Source organism: Dipodomys merriami, unplaced genomic scaffold (assembly GCF_024711535.1).
Source record: "Dipodomys merriami isolate MVZ:Mamm:240054 unplaced genomic scaffold, mDipMer1.0.p SCAF_7, whole genome shotgun sequence".
Classification (NCBI taxonomy): domain Eukaryota; kingdom Metazoa; phylum Chordata; class Mammalia; order Rodentia; family Heteromyidae; genus Dipodomys; species Dipodomys merriami.
The window spans coordinates 15,083,256-15,101,499 of record NW_027206290.1 but is presented as its reverse complement, the minus strand read 5'-3'; the positions used below and the strand labels follow the sequence as shown (position 1 = coordinate 15,101,499).

Below are 18,244 nucleotides of genomic sequence, written 5' to 3'. Positions count from 1 at the left end.
AGATCTCTCCCAGAAAGTATCAAGAACCAGTTAAGAGATGAGAAACCAAAAAGAGAAACAGTTCAAGTAAATAACCTCACATTGCAACCAAAGCTTCTCAAAAAACAGGAGCAAAACAAATCCCAAACTTATAGATGAAGAGAGAATCAGTGAATTGGAGACTAAAAAACTATACATAGAATCAATGAAACAGAAAGCTGGTTCTTTGGGAAAAAAATTAATAAAATTGAAAGACCCCTAACTAAGTTGACAAAAAAAAGGAGGAGAGAAGAGATTTAAGTCAACAAAAATAGAAATGACAAAGGTAACACTATAACAAATATCAAAAAAGTCCAAAGATTATGAAGGACTACTTTCAAAACCTATACTCAATTAAGATGGAAAACCTAGAATAAATTGATAATTACTAGAGCTATACAAGCTGATTAAGCTTAACCAAGAAGATATAAACCACTTAAACAGACCTGGAATAAGCAATGAGATTGAGGAAGAAATAAAGCAAGGAAAAATCCAGGTCCTGATGGATTCATAGGTAAGTGTTATGTAATTCACAGCAAAGACCTTTAAAGACGAACTAACACCAATAATCTCTGTGATGAATAGACATAAAACTCCTTAATAAAATACTAGCCAACAGATAGTCATAAAAAGTATGTACTATGATCAAATGGGTTTTATCCCAGAGATGCAAGACTGGTTTAATATATATAAATCAATAAATGTAACGGATATTAACAGTTCCAAAAAACAAGAATCACATGATCATCTCAATAGATGCAGAACAATCAAGCATCTGTTTATGTTATAAGCTCTGGAGAAGCAAGGAACATAATTCAACATAATAAGGGCTATATATGACAGACCATCAGCCAACAGCATACTAAACAGTGAAAAGCAAAATCATTCCTTTCAAATCAGTAATAAGGCAAAGATGTCCACTTTCTCCATTCCTTTTCAGTATAATTCCAGGACTCCTAGCCAATGCAGTAAGACAAGAGAAAGGCATGGAAGGGATTCACATAAAATGAAGAAATCAATCTATCCCTATTTGCAAAAGACATGATCTTATATCTTAAGAACCTAACCTCCTGGAGCTGGTCAATATTTTTGCCAAAGTAACAGAATTCAAAATCAACCCCATAAAAAGCCTTTCTGTATATAAACAACTTACAAGATGAGAGTGAAATCAGTAAAACAATTCCATTTGTAATAGCCTCAAAATATAAAATATTTAGGAATTAAACCTAACCAAGGAAGCAAAAGATCTCTATAGTGAAGAAGATAAAATAAAAATCTGAAGAAGATAAAATCTGAAGAAGATAAAAATCTGAAAAATAAAATCTGAAGATAAATTGTATTGCATATGCATTAAAAGTTTGTTTTAATTTTGTGTATTCAATTTTGTGTAGATGTGTGAAGTCTTTACACTTACCATTTAAACACCTGTTCCTTGAGTATCGCGTTGACTGGTGAGCAGCACTGGTCGCTTCTGTAATATTGCTATAACTGGGAAGTTAGCGCCCGCTTCATTGTGCTGAATCGCCCGGTGGGCACCTATGTGGGCAGGAGCCTGTTAGCCTGTCCACCGGCTGCCTTGTCTTCTGTTTGTCAAGACTCGGCTTCCTACTGGTTTTAATCTATAAGATACACTGGGAATCACAAACCTCTAATCACAAAAGAAGACGAAAGGCTTACTGTGTTGGAGTAATTCAGAATTTGCTTTCTGTTCATATAAAAGTTCCTCAAATATCACACGCCACTCTGTGTGCTCATTGTCATTTTAAATTTCAATTATACCCTATTTTTGTCTTTCTAAATATCAGATGTTCTATTGGTATAATTGTACACTGAAATAAGCCAAACAGTCGTTACACTAACTGGATTCTTGCTTTTATGTAAGCAAAGGAAAGACAGAGTCAAATCCCAACATGAGCCTCTCTTTCTCCACAAGCCTGTTTCTATGAGTAGTGACCCAGAATTCAAGTTTTTGGGTATCAAGCAAACTTTGCTTCCGATTACTCAAAGTAGTTAGAGCCTCCTAAACTGGTCTTTCTGCCACTCCCAGATCTCTGTGGTTCTTCCTAACTGTAGTAAAGTACAATGGCAGGAACACTATATAGTTGAAAAGAAGGCAGGTCATTATAGTCTATGCATGTTGTAAAATAATGAGTCACCTTCTACAGCAGTTTATACTGGACCCAATAGTACTCCATCATATAAACTTACAAATTTGCTAAGTGCTTTTTAGATTGCTTAAAATTTTTTCAAGATTTTAAAAGATGTATAAGGTTAAGTTTGCAAATATAATGGAAATGCTATATGACTTTTGAAGTGATCAAATCCACTTTGGAATTTTAAAGAAAGTATGTTGTAATAATGCTGTTGTAATATTTTGCTGTCTCTCTCTGCTTGTTTTCTATTTCAGCACATACATTATGGTGAATGTCCACAGCATTATAATTGCTTAGCCATTGAATGATAAATTTGTTACTGGAAATTGGAAGATTTGTGAAATTCTTCAGAATTCAATTTTCTATTTCCAATATTTGCTGAGGTTAAATAAAAATTTGAAGTAAGACAGGCCCAAAGAAACATAGATCCCATGGTTTCCCTAATTTGCAATAACTAGTATGTCTGAGACAAGCAGAAACAGTCAGATAAGTTGATGTTAGGCGAAATGAACCCCAAGATAAGGACTCAAATGGTTTTTCTTTCTTGCTCTTGTTTCTAACATATTTATAAGATGATTTCTTTGTTGCTTTGTATGTCCCTCCCCCATGGTATAACCCCTGTTTTCACTGTTTTCACAAAAAAGGAGGCAACAATGCTTGATAAGAAATCTACTCATTACCTTGCTCATGTAATTGTAACCCCTCTGTACAGTATTTTCACACTAAAAATAAATAAATAAGAGATTTAAAAAATTTCAAGTCATTGATATAATAAAAATAATTTGAAGAAAGAAAACACAATTCTAGGACATAAAAGCAATGCTGGTAGTATCACAATCACAAACTGCAAGCTCTTTTACAGAAATATTTTTAAAAATAATAACAAAACAGCTTGGTATGGGCATAAAAACAGGCCCAAAGATCGATAGAACAGACTAGAAAACTTAGAAATAAAGCCACACACACACACACACACACACACACACACACACACAACACACACACACACACACACACACACACACACACACACACACACACACACACACAGAGTTATTTGATATTTGACTAGGGAACCAAAGATAAATGGTGGAAAAAATAGCTTCTTCAATAATTAGTGTTGGGAAAACTGGACATGGATAGGTAAAAAACTAAAATTGGATCCTGCTTTGTTGCCATATACTAATGTCAACTCAAAGTGGATGAAAGACCTCAATATCAGACAAGAAACTTTGAAAGTACTGTAAAATGGAGAAGAAGAAAAATTAGAACTTCAATTAATCACAAAAAAAAGCCCAAATCGTGTTGTGGCTCAAGTGGTAAAGTGCTAACCATGAGGAAAAGGAGGTCAGGAACAGAACCAAAACTCAAGCCCCAGGACCATCAAAAAAACCAAAACACACACACACATACACACACAAAACTGAGATGAGAAATACAAAAGAAAAAGGATATGAAAAGAACCTTGATAATATAGTCTGACATTTCAAGAAAATAGAAATATAATTGTCTCTTTACTTATGATTAAGTCTTGAAAAACCCATCTTAAGTTGAAAATACCATAAACTGCAAAATCATTTAATGTGGCTAACGAACAGAATCTCATAGCTTAGCAGCACATCAGTCTCCTCTTGTGATCACATGGCTCTTCAGCTGCTGTTTCATGCTGCTTTGTCTAACCTGTTAAGAGAGTAGCATGCTATATAATGCTAGCCAAGAAAAAGATCCAAACCTTGAAATACAATTTTTAGTATTCAAAATTGCTTTTGTACCAAGGTAATATAGAAGAAACATTCTACGGGGCTGGGAAGGTGGCTCAGTGGCAGAGTGCTTGCCTTGCATGCCTGAGGCCCGGGGTTCTATTCCTCAGCACCAAATAAGCAAAAAGAAAAAAAGCTGGAAGTGGCGCCGTGGCTCAAGTGGTAGAGCACTAGCCTTGAGCTGAAGAGCTGAGGGACAGTGCCCAAGCCCAGAGTTCAAGCCCCACGACTGGACCCCCCCCCAAAAAAAGAAATATCCTGCATCAAACCATCATTATAGGTCAGAGACTTCCTGCATAAATATTCTTCATAAACACAGATGAAATTAAAATTAATTAGTGGGATCTAGTCATATAAATTATATACAAATTCATTATATACAAATTTATTATAAACAAATTATAAACAAATTCATTTGGCATGATTATAGGATACAAAAATCAATATACAAAAACAATTGTAATTCTATATGCTAGGAATAAAATGTCCAAAATTCAAATCCTAGTCATCAACTCAGGGGAAATGAAAACTGATGTCCACACAAAAGCTTATGCATGAATATGGAAGCGGGATTATCCATAAAAAGCCCAACTGGAAATAATTCAAATTCCCATCTGCTATGTGAACAAATGTGGCATGCTCATATAAAATAGCATTATTTATCATAAAAAGAAACAAAGTAAAGCCAGGCATAAGTGGTTCACATATGTAATCCTAGCTACTCAGAGGCTGAGCTATGAGGAGCAAGGCGTTGGAAGCCAGCTGGGATAGGAAAGTTCCTGAGACTCTTCTCCAATTAACCACCAAGAAGTGGAGTCGTGACACAAGTGGTAGAGCGCAAGCAAAAAAGCTAAAGGATAGCACCTAGGCCCTGAGTTGAAAGCCCAGCACCCACACCAAATAATACATGATACAATATTGGTTCTTTTTGGCATTTAGTCTCCTTTTTAAATGTAAAGATATAATCTAGCCTGAAAGTCCATTCAAGTCCTCTTTGACTCCAGAGGCAACCCACAATTTTAAGTATCTCCATAAGAGACTGTCCAATCTGAAAGTTTCTACCTCATAACCCATACAGAGATTGTATTCAATTTACTTTAATGCTCCTTCTAGTGTGACTCAATCAGTAATGTTCCATACAGAAATTACCTGAGCTATGGGGACGTAATTTGGTGGTAGAGAAGTGTGCTTAGCATGTACAACACCCTGGATTCATCCCAATAAAAACCTCAAATGACTCCTCTTCCTCATTCTCCTCACCCATTCAAAATGCCCAATCTCATTCTCTTACTAAAGCACGAATTCTCTGAAAACTAACAGAGCTTGAGGCAGCAACACAAACGCCAATAGCTACAAAGTAATTTATCTGCAGTGTGTAACAATTTTTTTAACTTTTATTCAAAATTAATGCTTGAGACAAAGAGTAGTTTCATTTTAAAGTATATATTTAAATCTCTTCCTAGGCATTGAACTTTTACCCCACTCATAAAATAGGGATGTATATTTAGAATACATGTTCTTAGAGAATCTTATAGGATTATTGGGAGGATAAATAGGCTGTTACTGATTTCCAATAATAGCATCATATATATTGAGTTTATATATATATATATATATATATATATCTCAGTGCTAATCCTCATGGATGATTTCACATAATCTTGGCAATAATATTGATTTTTTGAAATTTTTATTGTCAAGGTGATATATAGAGGGGTAATGGTTACATACATAAGGTAGTGAGTACATTTCTTGTCAAGCTTGTTACTCCCTCCCTCGTTTTTTTCCCACTTTACCTCTCCCCAAGTTGTACAGTTCATTTCCAACATAATGTCTTATATCACTGTTGCATTGGCTCGCCCTTTGTCCTAAGTATTGTTCCTTCCCTTCCCTAATTCAGATAAATGTATACACAATACCCAGGGTACCAAAATCAAATACAGTGACAACAGGGGATAAACCATAGGAAAAAGAAAAAAGAAAGAAATCACATAGTACATTAAAAACAACAACAACAAAGAAAAACCTCTTGTTTCCATGTCATGGAATTCATTTCACTTAGAATCTAATATTGCTACTTTTAATATCATCATCCTTGATGTATAAGTGAAGAAACTGAAGTTTGGAAAGATGTAAGTGGGCGTGTAAACAATTTTCATTATTCTGTATTAAGGATAAATTAAATTGAATTAATGAAATCAATCTTTAATATAGAAGAGGTTGGGGCAGCAGCCAGTGGCTCAGGTCTGCAACCCTAGCTATTTGGGAGGCTGAGATATGATGATCAAGATACAAAGCTAGTTTGGGCAGGAAAGTCTATGAGACCTATCTCCAATATAACCACCAAAATAAAATGGAAAGAACTGTGTTTCAGGGGTTAGAGCACCAGTCTTCAGCAAATAAAGCTCAAAGACAGCACCCAGGATCAGGGTTCAAGCCCCAGGCACCTAAGAGGGGAGTGGGAAGGAGAGAAGGAAGAAAATAGAGAAGAGGAAAAAAGACCCAGAGAGACCTAGACTCACTAGGTGGAGACTCCAATTTCAAGACTGAAAGAACTCTCTGTTCACTTTGACCTGACAGCTGGCGACTTCCCTAAAGAGAGGTTTAGGCCTGAGAGGGTTAGACAGAGGTGTGGGGAAAGGTTTAGAGGCTGACCTTCTCTCGGGAGGCGGGAGCACAGTGGGCGTGCCCTCACGCCCGAAGCCGAGCCGTAAAGAACGCCGTGTGTCCGCCGTAAAGCGACGCCGCACGGCATCTCTGCTTGGCGGTGGCCGCGGTGAGGGACGCTGCTTGCTGGTGGCTTCGGCGGTACGCACGTGTTGCCGCCGGCGGGCCGGGCCGCGGATTCTCCCTCACGGAAGGACCGTGTGACAGCGTAGATTTCGGGTCGTTAGCCGATGGAGCTTGCTGAGGGGCATGGAGGGGACGCCGGGGGAAGCGGCCGCGGGTCTGACGGGGAGGGAGCCTGGGGGGCAGCGGGGAGGCCGGAGGCCGGCGCGGGAGCGGAGGGGACTGGGCCGGCGGCGGGGGGCAGAACCGAGGCGGCCGAGGAGTTCAACGCGGATTTGGAGGTTGTGAAGCAAGAAGCTATGGACTGGCCGGACAGCCAGTGGGTCAAGCAGGAGGTGGAGGATGAGAAACCAGGGGCACTGGCGGTGAAGCACGAGGGGGAGAGCAGTTTTGTGGTGAAAGAAGAGACAATGGAAGAACCGGAGGTCAAGGAAGAGAAAGTGCCGGTGAAGGACGAGGTCATGGGCTGGCCAGACGTGAAGGAGGAGACCTTGGAGGTGAAGCGGGAGGAGACGTGTGCGGCCCCGAACATAAAGGAGGAGCAGCTGGGGGATGGGGTGCACCTAAAGGAAGAGGAGGACTTCCCGAGGAGAGAAGTGATGGAGGATGCGAAAGTAAAAGTGGAGCCTCCTCTGAATCTGCCAGTGGGCTGCAAGCGGAAGCTGGCCATGGCCAGGTAGGGCAGGGAAAACACCGAGGGGGGGGGGGGGGGGATGAGTGGAGGGAGCCAACCGCAGGAGATGGAGTAATGAAAAGTCCACACACGCCGAGGACCCTCCGGAGTCTTGATTGGAACCTAGGAGAGGTGGGGAAAGGTGGAAGGTAACTGGAGATAACAAATGGAGTGAAAAAAATATGTGAAGTGGTTCTGTTCAAGGGGTCAAGGTAGAAACGGAGAAGTCTAGGGTACAGAAGACCTGTGGAACCAGACTTCACTAACTTGTATGCTCATGACTTCGTATTCTTGTGAAAAAGCACAGAGATGAGGAAACGTTCATAAAAACCAACCACGAGCAAGTGGTTTGAGTTAAAATTAAACAAAATTCACTTCAACTATTGCTCTTAGTTTAATTTTCTGAGTGTGTGATCCTGTAGTAACATCGACGATTGATTTGTGGGCAGATTCTTCGGAATATTACTGTCTAGAACATGTTAAACCAAATCGTTTTGTTATCAATATCCCAAGGTCGCAGAAGAGCAGTTGGTGGGTAATAATGCATTTCTAAAGTATTTTGATGCCCATGGTAGGTTAGGTGTGGAATTCAAAAAGGGGAAAAGATGCTACTGCTATTTTATAGTTTGTTTAGATCCTGTGCTCTTTTTTGAAGTTAAGTATGTGCTTTTGTAATCATGTATTGCTGACAGTCTTATAAATGTAGTCACATTGTTTCACACAATGTCTATCAGTTGCTTCACATACTTTATTCACTATGACTACCTCAGTAAATTACAAAAAATAATTGAATCAGCATCCCAAGTTTGTAAACAGACAAGTAGAATTAATATTTCTTAATTTATTAAGTTACTTGTGGGCTTTTATAGGTGTGAAACTTGTGGTACAGAAGAAGCAAAGTACAGATGTCCACGTTGTATGCGATATTCCTGCAGGTATATATGTAACTTCCCACCTTATGACTTAATATCTATACCCTACTTACTTCAAAATATAAAGTACTTCTTTGTTTCTTCAGTTTGTCCTGTGTAAAGAAACACAAAGCAGAACTGATGTGTAATGGAGTTCGGGATAAGACTGCTTATGTTTCAATACAGCAGTTTACTGAAATGAATCTCCTAAGTGGTAAGCCATTTTATATAGAGATAAATGCATTTTGGACAGTTGTATATGTCACTTGCTTATTTGTCTGTTCTGAAATTTATAGATTACCGATTTTTGGAAGATGTAGCAAGAACAGCAGACCATATTTCTAGAGATGTTTTCTTGAAGAGACCAACAAGCAATAAGCATGTAAGTATTTTTTGGAATAACTTCCATTAGAATCTCTTAAAATCAATTAGATTCTTTGTTATTGTTCATTTAACAAATATGCTAAGTGGTCACTATATTCTAGGGCTAGTTATTAGTCATTCAAAAGTGACCAAAACAGGGCTGGAAATGTGGCTTAGTGGTAGGGTGTTTGCTTAGCATGTATGAAGCCCTAGGTGCAATTCCTCAGTACCACATACACAAAGAATGCTGGAAGGGGTCTTGTGGCTCAAGTGGTATAGTGTTAGCCTTGAGCAAAAGAAGCTCAGGGACAGTGCCCAGTCCCTAAGTTCAAGCCTTAGGACTGGCCAAAAAAAAAAAAAAAGACCAAAACAAAGTGTTAAACCTCATGGAGTTTGATTTGTACTGTGAGAGAGACAGAGGTGTTTAGAAGAATAAATGTAAGTTCAACTAAAGCGTATATAGAAAGCCAAGAATGTGCTGGACAGTTTGAGAATAGAAATGGTGTCTGCTATGAAGAGGTTTAGGATGTTGTTTTCATTTAGTGGTCAGAAGAAGCTTCTTTGAGATCATCTCAGTGATCAGAAACAGTCCCTTGAACATTTGGAGAACTTCAAGGTAGAGAAAAGTAAAAAGTGAAGACCTGAGTTAGGAACAAGGTTGGTGTGTTTACAAATAAATTAGGGCAGAGTGACAAGCATAGCAAGTGAGGAAGAGAATGTTGAGCTTGAAATGAGAGAAAACAGTAAAAAGTTTTATGTCTTTTAAGTAAACATAAACCACAGGAGAGTTTTAAGTGTGTTTACTTTTTAAGGCAAACTTTTGCTGTTTTGTCCATGTTAGGAAGGCAAGAGTGGAAAATTAGAAACAGGAGAACAGTTGAAAAGCCACTGTATGCTGTAATCCCTGTAAGAGATGAATATAATTTGGGTCATATATATGTTAGATATAATTGGAAAGTGGGCTGGATGTGTTGGTTCATGTTTGTAATCCCAGGTACTTGGAAGGTGGAACTTTGTTCCTGGGACTGAGGCTGTGGCTCAAGTCTTACAGTTCTAGAGGCACCAAAGTCAAGCCCCAAGATTGCAAAGAAAGAAGAGGGGGGAGAAGGAGGAGTAGAAGAAAAAGAAGGAGGGAAAGGGGAAAGGAGAGAAGAATTGGGAAGTGATTAGATTTTAGTTTTGTAGGCAAAGCCTAATATACCCTTCTTATATACTTAATTCTCAACTCTTAATCCCATTTTCATTCTTTGAGAATTATGCTAAACTTACATGCTTGAAATATTTTATAATTAGAATTATTCTAGTTGTAAAGATTCTTCAGCATTGTGATTAAGTCACATCAGAATTATGTTCACTTTTCAGAGACCATTTCATTGTTGGAGTTTCAGAATTTGAACACTGTATTTTATTGGTATTATTGTTATACATCAAAAGAAAATTATCATGTGTCAGCTTTTAATTTTCTTGAGGTTAAGTACCCTTAAGCATAATTAAAATTCTAACTAAAGAGAAATAATATTTTAATTTTATTGTAAAATATAACCAGCATGTGAACAAGACATAAAAATGGAAATGTAGTATAATGCTTAATTATGTATCTAATGTCTATGTAACTACCACTGAGGTCTAGAATGAGAACATTTCCACGTCACAGAAATTCCTTCTGATCCTTTTTTGTGCCTCGCTGATTCTTATTTGTCTAGTTTTTTTTGTCTTAGGACTTGGTATCATGGTTTTTCAATTCTGTGTTCATGGACCCAGACCTTCCAACTGTGAATTTTTTTTAAGGATATCTTTATTATTTGGAGGAGACTTATAGTAGACAACTCTTAGATTACTGTCTCAGTCTTTGAACTTTTATTTATTTCATCTTCATGCTTCAATGATTTTCTTCTAATTATAGAGTGTTGAGTTCAAAATTATATGTTTGCTGGGTATCATTGTCATTGTTGTAAAAAGTGTCATTATTAATTTTTTATTTGTTTATTTTATTCTAGTCTTTAGCTTGAATTTACAGCTTGGGGTTGTCCCTGAGCTTTTTTACACAAGGCTAGAGCTCTACCACTTGAGCCACAACTCTACTTCCAGCTTTTGTTAGGCAGTTAATTGGAGAAGAGTCTCAAGGACTTTCTTGCCCACACTGACTTTGAACCATAAGCCTCAGATCTCCTGAGAAGCTGGGATGTGTGAGCCTGGTGCCCAGCCCAAATAACATTTTTGGAGTCAAGTAGCTTTTTCTCTGACCCTAATTTTTTGTTTTAGTTTCTTTAAGTCAAAGTCCTGCTATGTAGCCCAGGCTGGCTTTGAACTAAAATTCTTTTGTTTTCTCCTCTCTGTTCTGGGATTAAAGATATGTACCACCACACCTAACTTTTCCTGACTTATTGTTTATCTACTTTTGGCATTCTGCATTTTTGCTATCATGTGACAGTGTAAATTTCTTTGTAATTATATTTGTTGTATTTGTTTTAGGTTTCTTGAATCTGGAGTGCCTTTAATTGTGGGAAATTCCCAATCCATTTTTATTAAAATATTCCTTTAGTTCTTCTAAAACTAGCTTATTAATAAAAAATATTAAATACTGCTCACGTCTTCCTAGCTTTACAATTAAAATTTTGTGGCAGTACTATGGGATCATTCTTCTAACCTTTTTTTTTTTTTTTGATGCTGGGGCTTGAACTCTGTGCCTGGGTACTGTCTCTGCACTTCTTTTGCTTAAGGCTAGCCATCTACCATTTGAGCCACAGCCCCATTCCCAGTTTTTTTGAGTAGTTTATTTTGAAGCGTCTCATGGACTTTCCTGCCTGGGCTGGCTATGAACCTTGATTCTCAGATCTCAGCCTCCTGAGTATTTAGGATTACCTGTGTGAACCACCTGTGGCTCTGTTTTTTGTAACATTAATAATTTTTTGTTTTTTGGTTCTGCACTGCAGATATTGTCAAAGTATTTCTTTTTAAATTGTGCTGAATTATTTTATAAATACCAGTTTCTAAATATTTGGGGACTCAACTACTTTATTTGCTTTTGTTCACAATGCCTTGTATTAATGCTTTTTTTACTTTTTATTGAGAATTATTTTTTAATCCTTAAAGTGCTATTCATTAGTTTTTGGAAAACAGGGACAAACAGATCTTCTTTTACTAGGTACTTAGGAACGTTGCAAATTTGACTCTATCTTAAGCCAAATTGAAGGTTTCCAATTCCATGACCAAACAAGCTAGCTTTTGTTTTATTTTAATTTTTTGTTATTATAAAGGTGATATACAGAGGGATTACAGTTACATAAGTCAGTACATTTCTTTTTGGACAATGTCACCCATTCCCTTGCTCTCCCAGCAGATTTTTATTTTTATAAATCTGAGTAAGGACTGAACTATGGCCAATTTCTATGAACAATTTCTATGAACTATGGCCAACTATGAATAATTTCTAATCTTTTTTTGTGATACTGGGATTTGGACTACAGGCCCTCTTTAGCACTTGAGCCACACCTCTAGTGTTTTGTTTTCAATATTTTTCTGAGAATCCCATGTTTTTGCCTGGGACCTGTGTCATACTGCAATCCTCCTACTTAGGCTTCCTGTGTAGCTAGGATCTCTAAATATAATGCCCCACTTATTTGTTGAAATGGGATCTTGGTTTTTGCCAAATCTGGCCTTGAACTACATACCTTTTACTATCTGCCTTCCTGGGACCTGGTATAACATGAGCCACTGTACCTGTCTTCTAACAGTAGTTTTGTTTGTTTTCACCCGTTCCAGTCAATAATACATGTGTACTAATATACTTTTGAGGGTAAAATTTATCTGTGATTTACCTTGTCCTCAGGGTATGTTCTCTGAATCCTAGTAGATTCCTGGTTCTTGATTTGACTTTCTTATTGAGGAAGATAGTGAAAAGCAGAGCCTGTATTTACCAGGAAATACTGTCACTGTGTTTACTGCAATGGCTTTAATTGCTTTGCTTAATTATCTGAGTTTTCATTGCCAGCTCCTTAGCGCTTTTAAGGGAATTTTTGAAATACACACATGGATGTCCCCCCACTTGTTTAGAAACTTGATTTATGCTTTGTTTTTTATTGAGTTTTTTTCTTCGTGGCTTAATAAAAAATGTTACTTCCTTTGTAACTCTGGAATTGGGATCATCTTAACCAACCCAGGTTGTCAGTGGAGTAAAATGTTACAGTCAGTTGTTTCAACACCTCATTTTGTACTCTACCACAAAAATGGCTACTCAAATTAGTCTTACATTGGGCTGCTCCTTTGAGTAAGCAACCTGTCTAATGAACAAGTCAGGAATATATTCAGCTTCCTATGGTATAAAATCATCAGAAAAAAATGCCTCAATGAGATTTCCTTCAGACTATGGCGAAGAGCATAGGCTCTAGAATTTGGCGGACCTACATTTGAATATAGATTCTCAGAGATAGTAATGATTTGAAATTTCATTCATATTGCAAAAATGAGGATGATGGTAGTGCCTGATTGTGAAGATTGAATTAGATTCTGCTTATAGCCATTTGTGAAACCTAAGTGAATCTTAATTATTTTTGTACATAGTTTTCTCACTTTTGACACGTAAAGCACTTGGTAATTTATCTGTTTTGGTCTTTGATTAGATGTTTTTTATGAAAAATCGTGCCCGAAGACAAGGTATTAACTTAAAACTTCTTCCCAATGGATTCACCAAAAGGAAAGAGAATTCAACATACTTTGATGTAAGGTAGGTTTTAAACTTCTGTATTTTATCAGGTGTCCTGGTTTGGTTTGCCTTACAACATTGCTACCTAAAGTGTGATTTGTAAACTGTTATTGAATGAAAAGATAACTGCTTAAATAGCATATCATATGACTGATAAAAATTAGAGCATGTGATAAGGAAGCTTCTCAAACGTTAATGTGCATAACCCATTACTTCAGCATCTAATAAATATTCTGTGACTTAATTTCTTTGGGCCTGGGTAGGAGTTTGATATACTTCTTTGTTTTGGTGCTTGAACTGAGGGCCTGGGCTCTATCCCTTAGCTTTTTTAATCAAGGCTGGTAGGCTACCACTGAACTACACTTCTACTTCCTTCTAGCTTTTTTTTGGTTAATTATAAGTTAAGAGTCTCACAGACTTTTCAGCCTGGGCTGGCTTCAAACTGAAATCCTCATATCAGCCTCCTGAGTAGCTAGGATTACAGGCTTGAGTCATTGGCACCTAGCTAATGTAATACATTTTCAATAGCTTCAGTCATGCTAATTGCCTGAGGAACATTCATGCCAAGAAAGTATTTCAGGGACAAAGTGGTAAGTCAAAGCAGAAATGCTAGTATTTCAAACAGAGGCTTTTGTGATCATTTCTACATGGAGCTCTGAATAAGACTGTACTCAAAAGCTGGTTACTCAAAAGCTGGCTATCAAGAAGGAGGAGACTTTGAAAACAGTTGCTCTAGTGATGAAGCTTTGAGTAGAAATAGTTAGCTACTTTCTCAAAGTGTTGAGTTAGAAAAGTCCTAAGAGTACAGAGGAAATAGGATTCCAAAGTACAGTCAGTCTTCTAGGCCTACTGTATCTGTACATTCCATATCTGCATATTCAGTTACCCACAAATTAGAAATAGTAGGAGGGGGAACCTATATTGAGTACTGAATATATAGACTTTTTTTTTCACTCATTCCCTAGCAATTCAGCGTATCTATTTATACAACATTTATATTGTATTAGGTATTATAATTTTCAGAGATTTAAGGTTGTTGTATTTTCTGTTTTTTCTCTTTGAGACCATTGGCAACACAATACGTAGTAGGCATGAGGATCCATTTCTTAAGTTACTTCACATCTGCAAAGTGAAACAGTGACAGTTGCCTTGTGGAGTTGTGATCTTTGGTGTATTAATTTATCTAGATAGTAAGTACCGTGTGGGAAAGAATCAATAAATAGTAGCTTGCAAATACACATTCATATCTCAGCTTTAAGGAAAAATAGCACCTTTAATTCTACTATGCAGATGTGACCACTGATGCTATTTCAGGTTTCCTTCTTCTTATACTTCTACTGTTTTGATTTAATAAGGTAAAATCAGTATTAAATGTGAGTGAAAGTAAAAAAAAAAAAAAATGACATAACTAGCCAGGTTAAATGTTACTTCATAAGAGTGTCTGTTTAGTCATACTTGCACTGTTTTTAAAAATTCTATATAACAGAGATAGTGAAATATAAGGTTTATCATAAACTAAAACCAGGCTGTCTTCCTGGAAAGAGATATTGAGCTACCTGCTTTGCATTTCAATTTCTTTGTCTATAAAGTGGAAATAATAATAATGATTCTCAGTTCAAAGAAGTTTCATTTTCATCTATAGTGCATAGGAATGCCTGTTCATCTCTTCACTATCCCTGAGAATCTCTTAAAAAATAATTGTTACTAATTTGATAGGGAAATATGGTTATTTTGCTTAATATAGTTGTATTTGATTGCTACTATGATGAAACTATTTATGTGTTTTAGGTGTTATTTTAAAATTCAGATGTAAAATTTGACTTAATTCATTCCCAGTGGTAAGGTGACCTTTCATTCATAAAACCATTGTGTGAGATAGTTCAGTGAAAATTCTCATCTATATAACTGAATTGCTGTTTCATTTGTTTGTTGTATAAATTGCCCATTCTTATTCTTGTTTTTTTGTTTTTTGTTTTTTGGTTTTTTTTTTTTGGTGGGGGGGGGGGGGGTCCAGTCATGGGGCCTGAACTCTGGGCCTGGGCGCTGTCCCTCAGCTCTTCAGCTCAAGCTAGCACTCTACCACTTGAGCCACAGCACCACTTCCGGCTTTTTTCTTTTTGCTTATGTGGAGCTGAGGAATCAAACCTAGGGCCTCAGGCATGCAAGGCAAGCGCTCTACCACTGAGCCACCTTCCCAGCCCCCCTCCCCCCATTCTTATTCTTAAACGGGAAATGGATTGATTATTGAATCTAACTAATGAAATGTTAAATGCCTCTGTTCAAATACTGAATTTTAAGGTGAGTTCTCAGCTAATGAAACCATATTTAAGGAATGTTGCTTGTTAGTTGATTAATAGCTTGGATATCTCTCCAGTATGTTCCAGTATTTTGGTCATTCTTATTTGACATTTTCATCACTGATTTAGGTTAGAGATTCTGATCTTGTTGCTGTTGACATTTGAGCTGGATAAGTTACAAGACTCAGTCATGTGCACTTTAGTGCATTTTAGTCATTATCAACTAGATCTTTGTAACATAAACACACCCACTCCTCTGTTCTAACAGAATGTGCCTTGTCAGTGCCAACTGGCCTCTGAGGACAAGAAAATTACTCTTAGACAACTACCGTTTAGGTAAACACCACAGACATATTCATTGAATTTATAGTTATAATCTTTTCTTGAGTCAAATATAGTCAAAATCAGGATTGCAAGAAATTTTGATTGCTAAAGGAAGTATATAATAAGCAAATACGTAAGGTCCCATATAGCAACTGTCGGAAAAACAAGTGAAAAATGCCATTGAGAAGTACCTTGCTTGATATTCCTGTATTTTCTCAGTCATTCACATGAAAATGATCTAGCTTTTAGCCAGGTGTGGTGGTACACTCTTAAAGTTCCAGCACAGGAGGCAGAGTCAAGAGGATTGTGAGTTGAAATCCAACCCCAGCTGCATAGACGTTGCTTAATAAAAAACAAAAGAAAAAAGATCAACAGTTTTAAATGACTGTAGTGGGGATGAAAAAAGGGAATGCTAAATCTTTTCGAAGAATTCTGTTCAGCTTCTTGCTGTCCAGTATTATGTTTTAAAACCAGGTTTTTTTTTTCCAGTTAACTTTGAAAGATGGTTAAGGCTTTGGCTCAAATAAACTAGAATTTGCTTATTGCCACTATCATTTGAGATATATTAGATAGTCTCAGGCAAGATTTAACTTAATTGGGTATAGAGAAGATTATATATACATAACTCAAATACGATACAAATATTACATAAGAAGCAGTACTGTTTCCACAGTGTATCCTTCAAATAGTGACATTGTATTAATAGCACAGGGAACCTTTTTTCTGCCAAGGGCCATTTGGGTATTTATAACATCATCCAAAGGCCACAAAATTAATACAAGTAGTTGGTCAAAGAAGAAGCTAAGGTGCATATCAAGGGCTGGGCATGTGGCTTAGTGGTAGAGTACTTGCCTAGCATGCATGAGGCCCTGGGTTCATTTCCTCAGTTACCACATAAACAGAAAAACCAGAAGTGGTGTTGTGGCTCAAGTGGTAGAATGATAGCCTTGAGCACTGAGAGGCTCAGGGACTCAGGAACAGCACCTAGTCCCTGAGTTCAAGCCCCAGGACTGGCACGCACGCGTGCGCGCGCGCACACACACACACACACACACACACTCACACACACACACACACACACACACACACACACACACACACGCATACCAGAAGTATAACTTAAGTGTCTATTTTATTATTTATGAAAATGATTTTTGAGGGCCTTATACAACTCATAGGCCAAACATACTCCACCTGATACAATGGTTAAATAATGGCTGTAAACTGGCTCAGGTTTACTACTAACAGTTCACCAAAAAAACTTTCAGTTTCAGAGATTAGAAAATTATAATGTAGGATCTGGGAAGTTGGCTTAGTGGTAGAGTGCTTGCCTCACATGCATGAGACCCTGAGTTCGATTCCTCAGCACCACATAAGCAGAAAAAAAGCCTGAGGTGGTACTGTTACTCAAGTGTTAGGGCACTAGCCTTGAAGAGCTGAGAGACAGCACACAGGCCCAGAGTTCAGACCCCACGACCATAAAAAATATATATATTTTATATATATATATAATATGTATAGATTTTTTCAGTCTTATACAAGCTTAGCTTATTTCAGCATCATTAAATGTAACTCAGTAGCTGTTTATATGTAATTAGCAGTTTTTTCCTTTCAGTGTAGTAAAATGTATATTCTTTGAAATACACAAATCTTAAATGTGTTTATTGAGGGGTTTTGTTTTTGTTTCTGGCATGTGTATATGTGTCTAAGAATCAATTCATGGCTTCTACCACTGAGCCACGTCTCCAGCCACATTTCTTTTGAGTTTTTACAAATATATACATTTGTATATCCCAGTTTCTGAATATATAGAACATTACTGTATACCACGCGTTTTTACTAGTTAGCCCCCTCTTGTCTCTAAAGGCATCCTGTTCTAATACATACACTCCTACCCTAAGATGTGTTTTGCCTGTTTTAATATATGGAAAGTCATACAGCTCACTCACTATTACTCTGTTGAGGGTGTGGACAAGTTGAGACAAGATCTTACTACGCAGCTCAGTCTGGTCTTGAATTTAGGATTTTTATGCCTTAACATCTCAAATGTTGGAGTTACAGGCATGAACCACTATATATCCGGCTTTAATCTTTTGAATAATAATTTAGCTGTATAGGACATTTATTTGTGTATTCCACTGTCTTCTCGTTTCTTGTGCCACTGTTGAGAGCACTATTATTTTAGATAGCTTTCTTTCTTTCTCTCTCTTTCTTTCTTTTTCTTTCTCTTTCTCTTTCTCTGTCTCCTCCCTT

At 37.2% G+C, this 18,244-nt stretch overlaps 1 protein-coding gene across 1 annotated transcript in view; it reads left to right on the top strand.

The window, feature by feature from the left end:
• Nucleotides 1-6,937: 6,937 nt before the first annotated feature.
• Znhit6 (zinc finger HIT-type containing 6) overlaps nucleotides 6,938-18,244 on the top strand; it is a 53,499-nt gene continuing 42,192 nt past the window's right edge. The window contains exons 1-5 of the mRNA XM_070007517.1: nucleotides 6,938-7,397; nucleotides 8,264-8,329; nucleotides 8,413-8,519; nucleotides 8,602-8,687; nucleotides 13,288-13,391. Of these exons, the coding sequence (XP_069863618.1) occupies nucleotides 7,021-7,397; nucleotides 8,264-8,329; nucleotides 8,413-8,519; nucleotides 8,602-8,687; nucleotides 13,288-13,391 (740 nt within the window). The 5' untranslated portion in view covers nucleotides 6,938-7,020. The remainder of the gene's footprint in view (nucleotides 7,398-8,263; nucleotides 8,330-8,412; nucleotides 8,520-8,601; nucleotides 8,688-13,287; nucleotides 13,392-18,244) is intronic.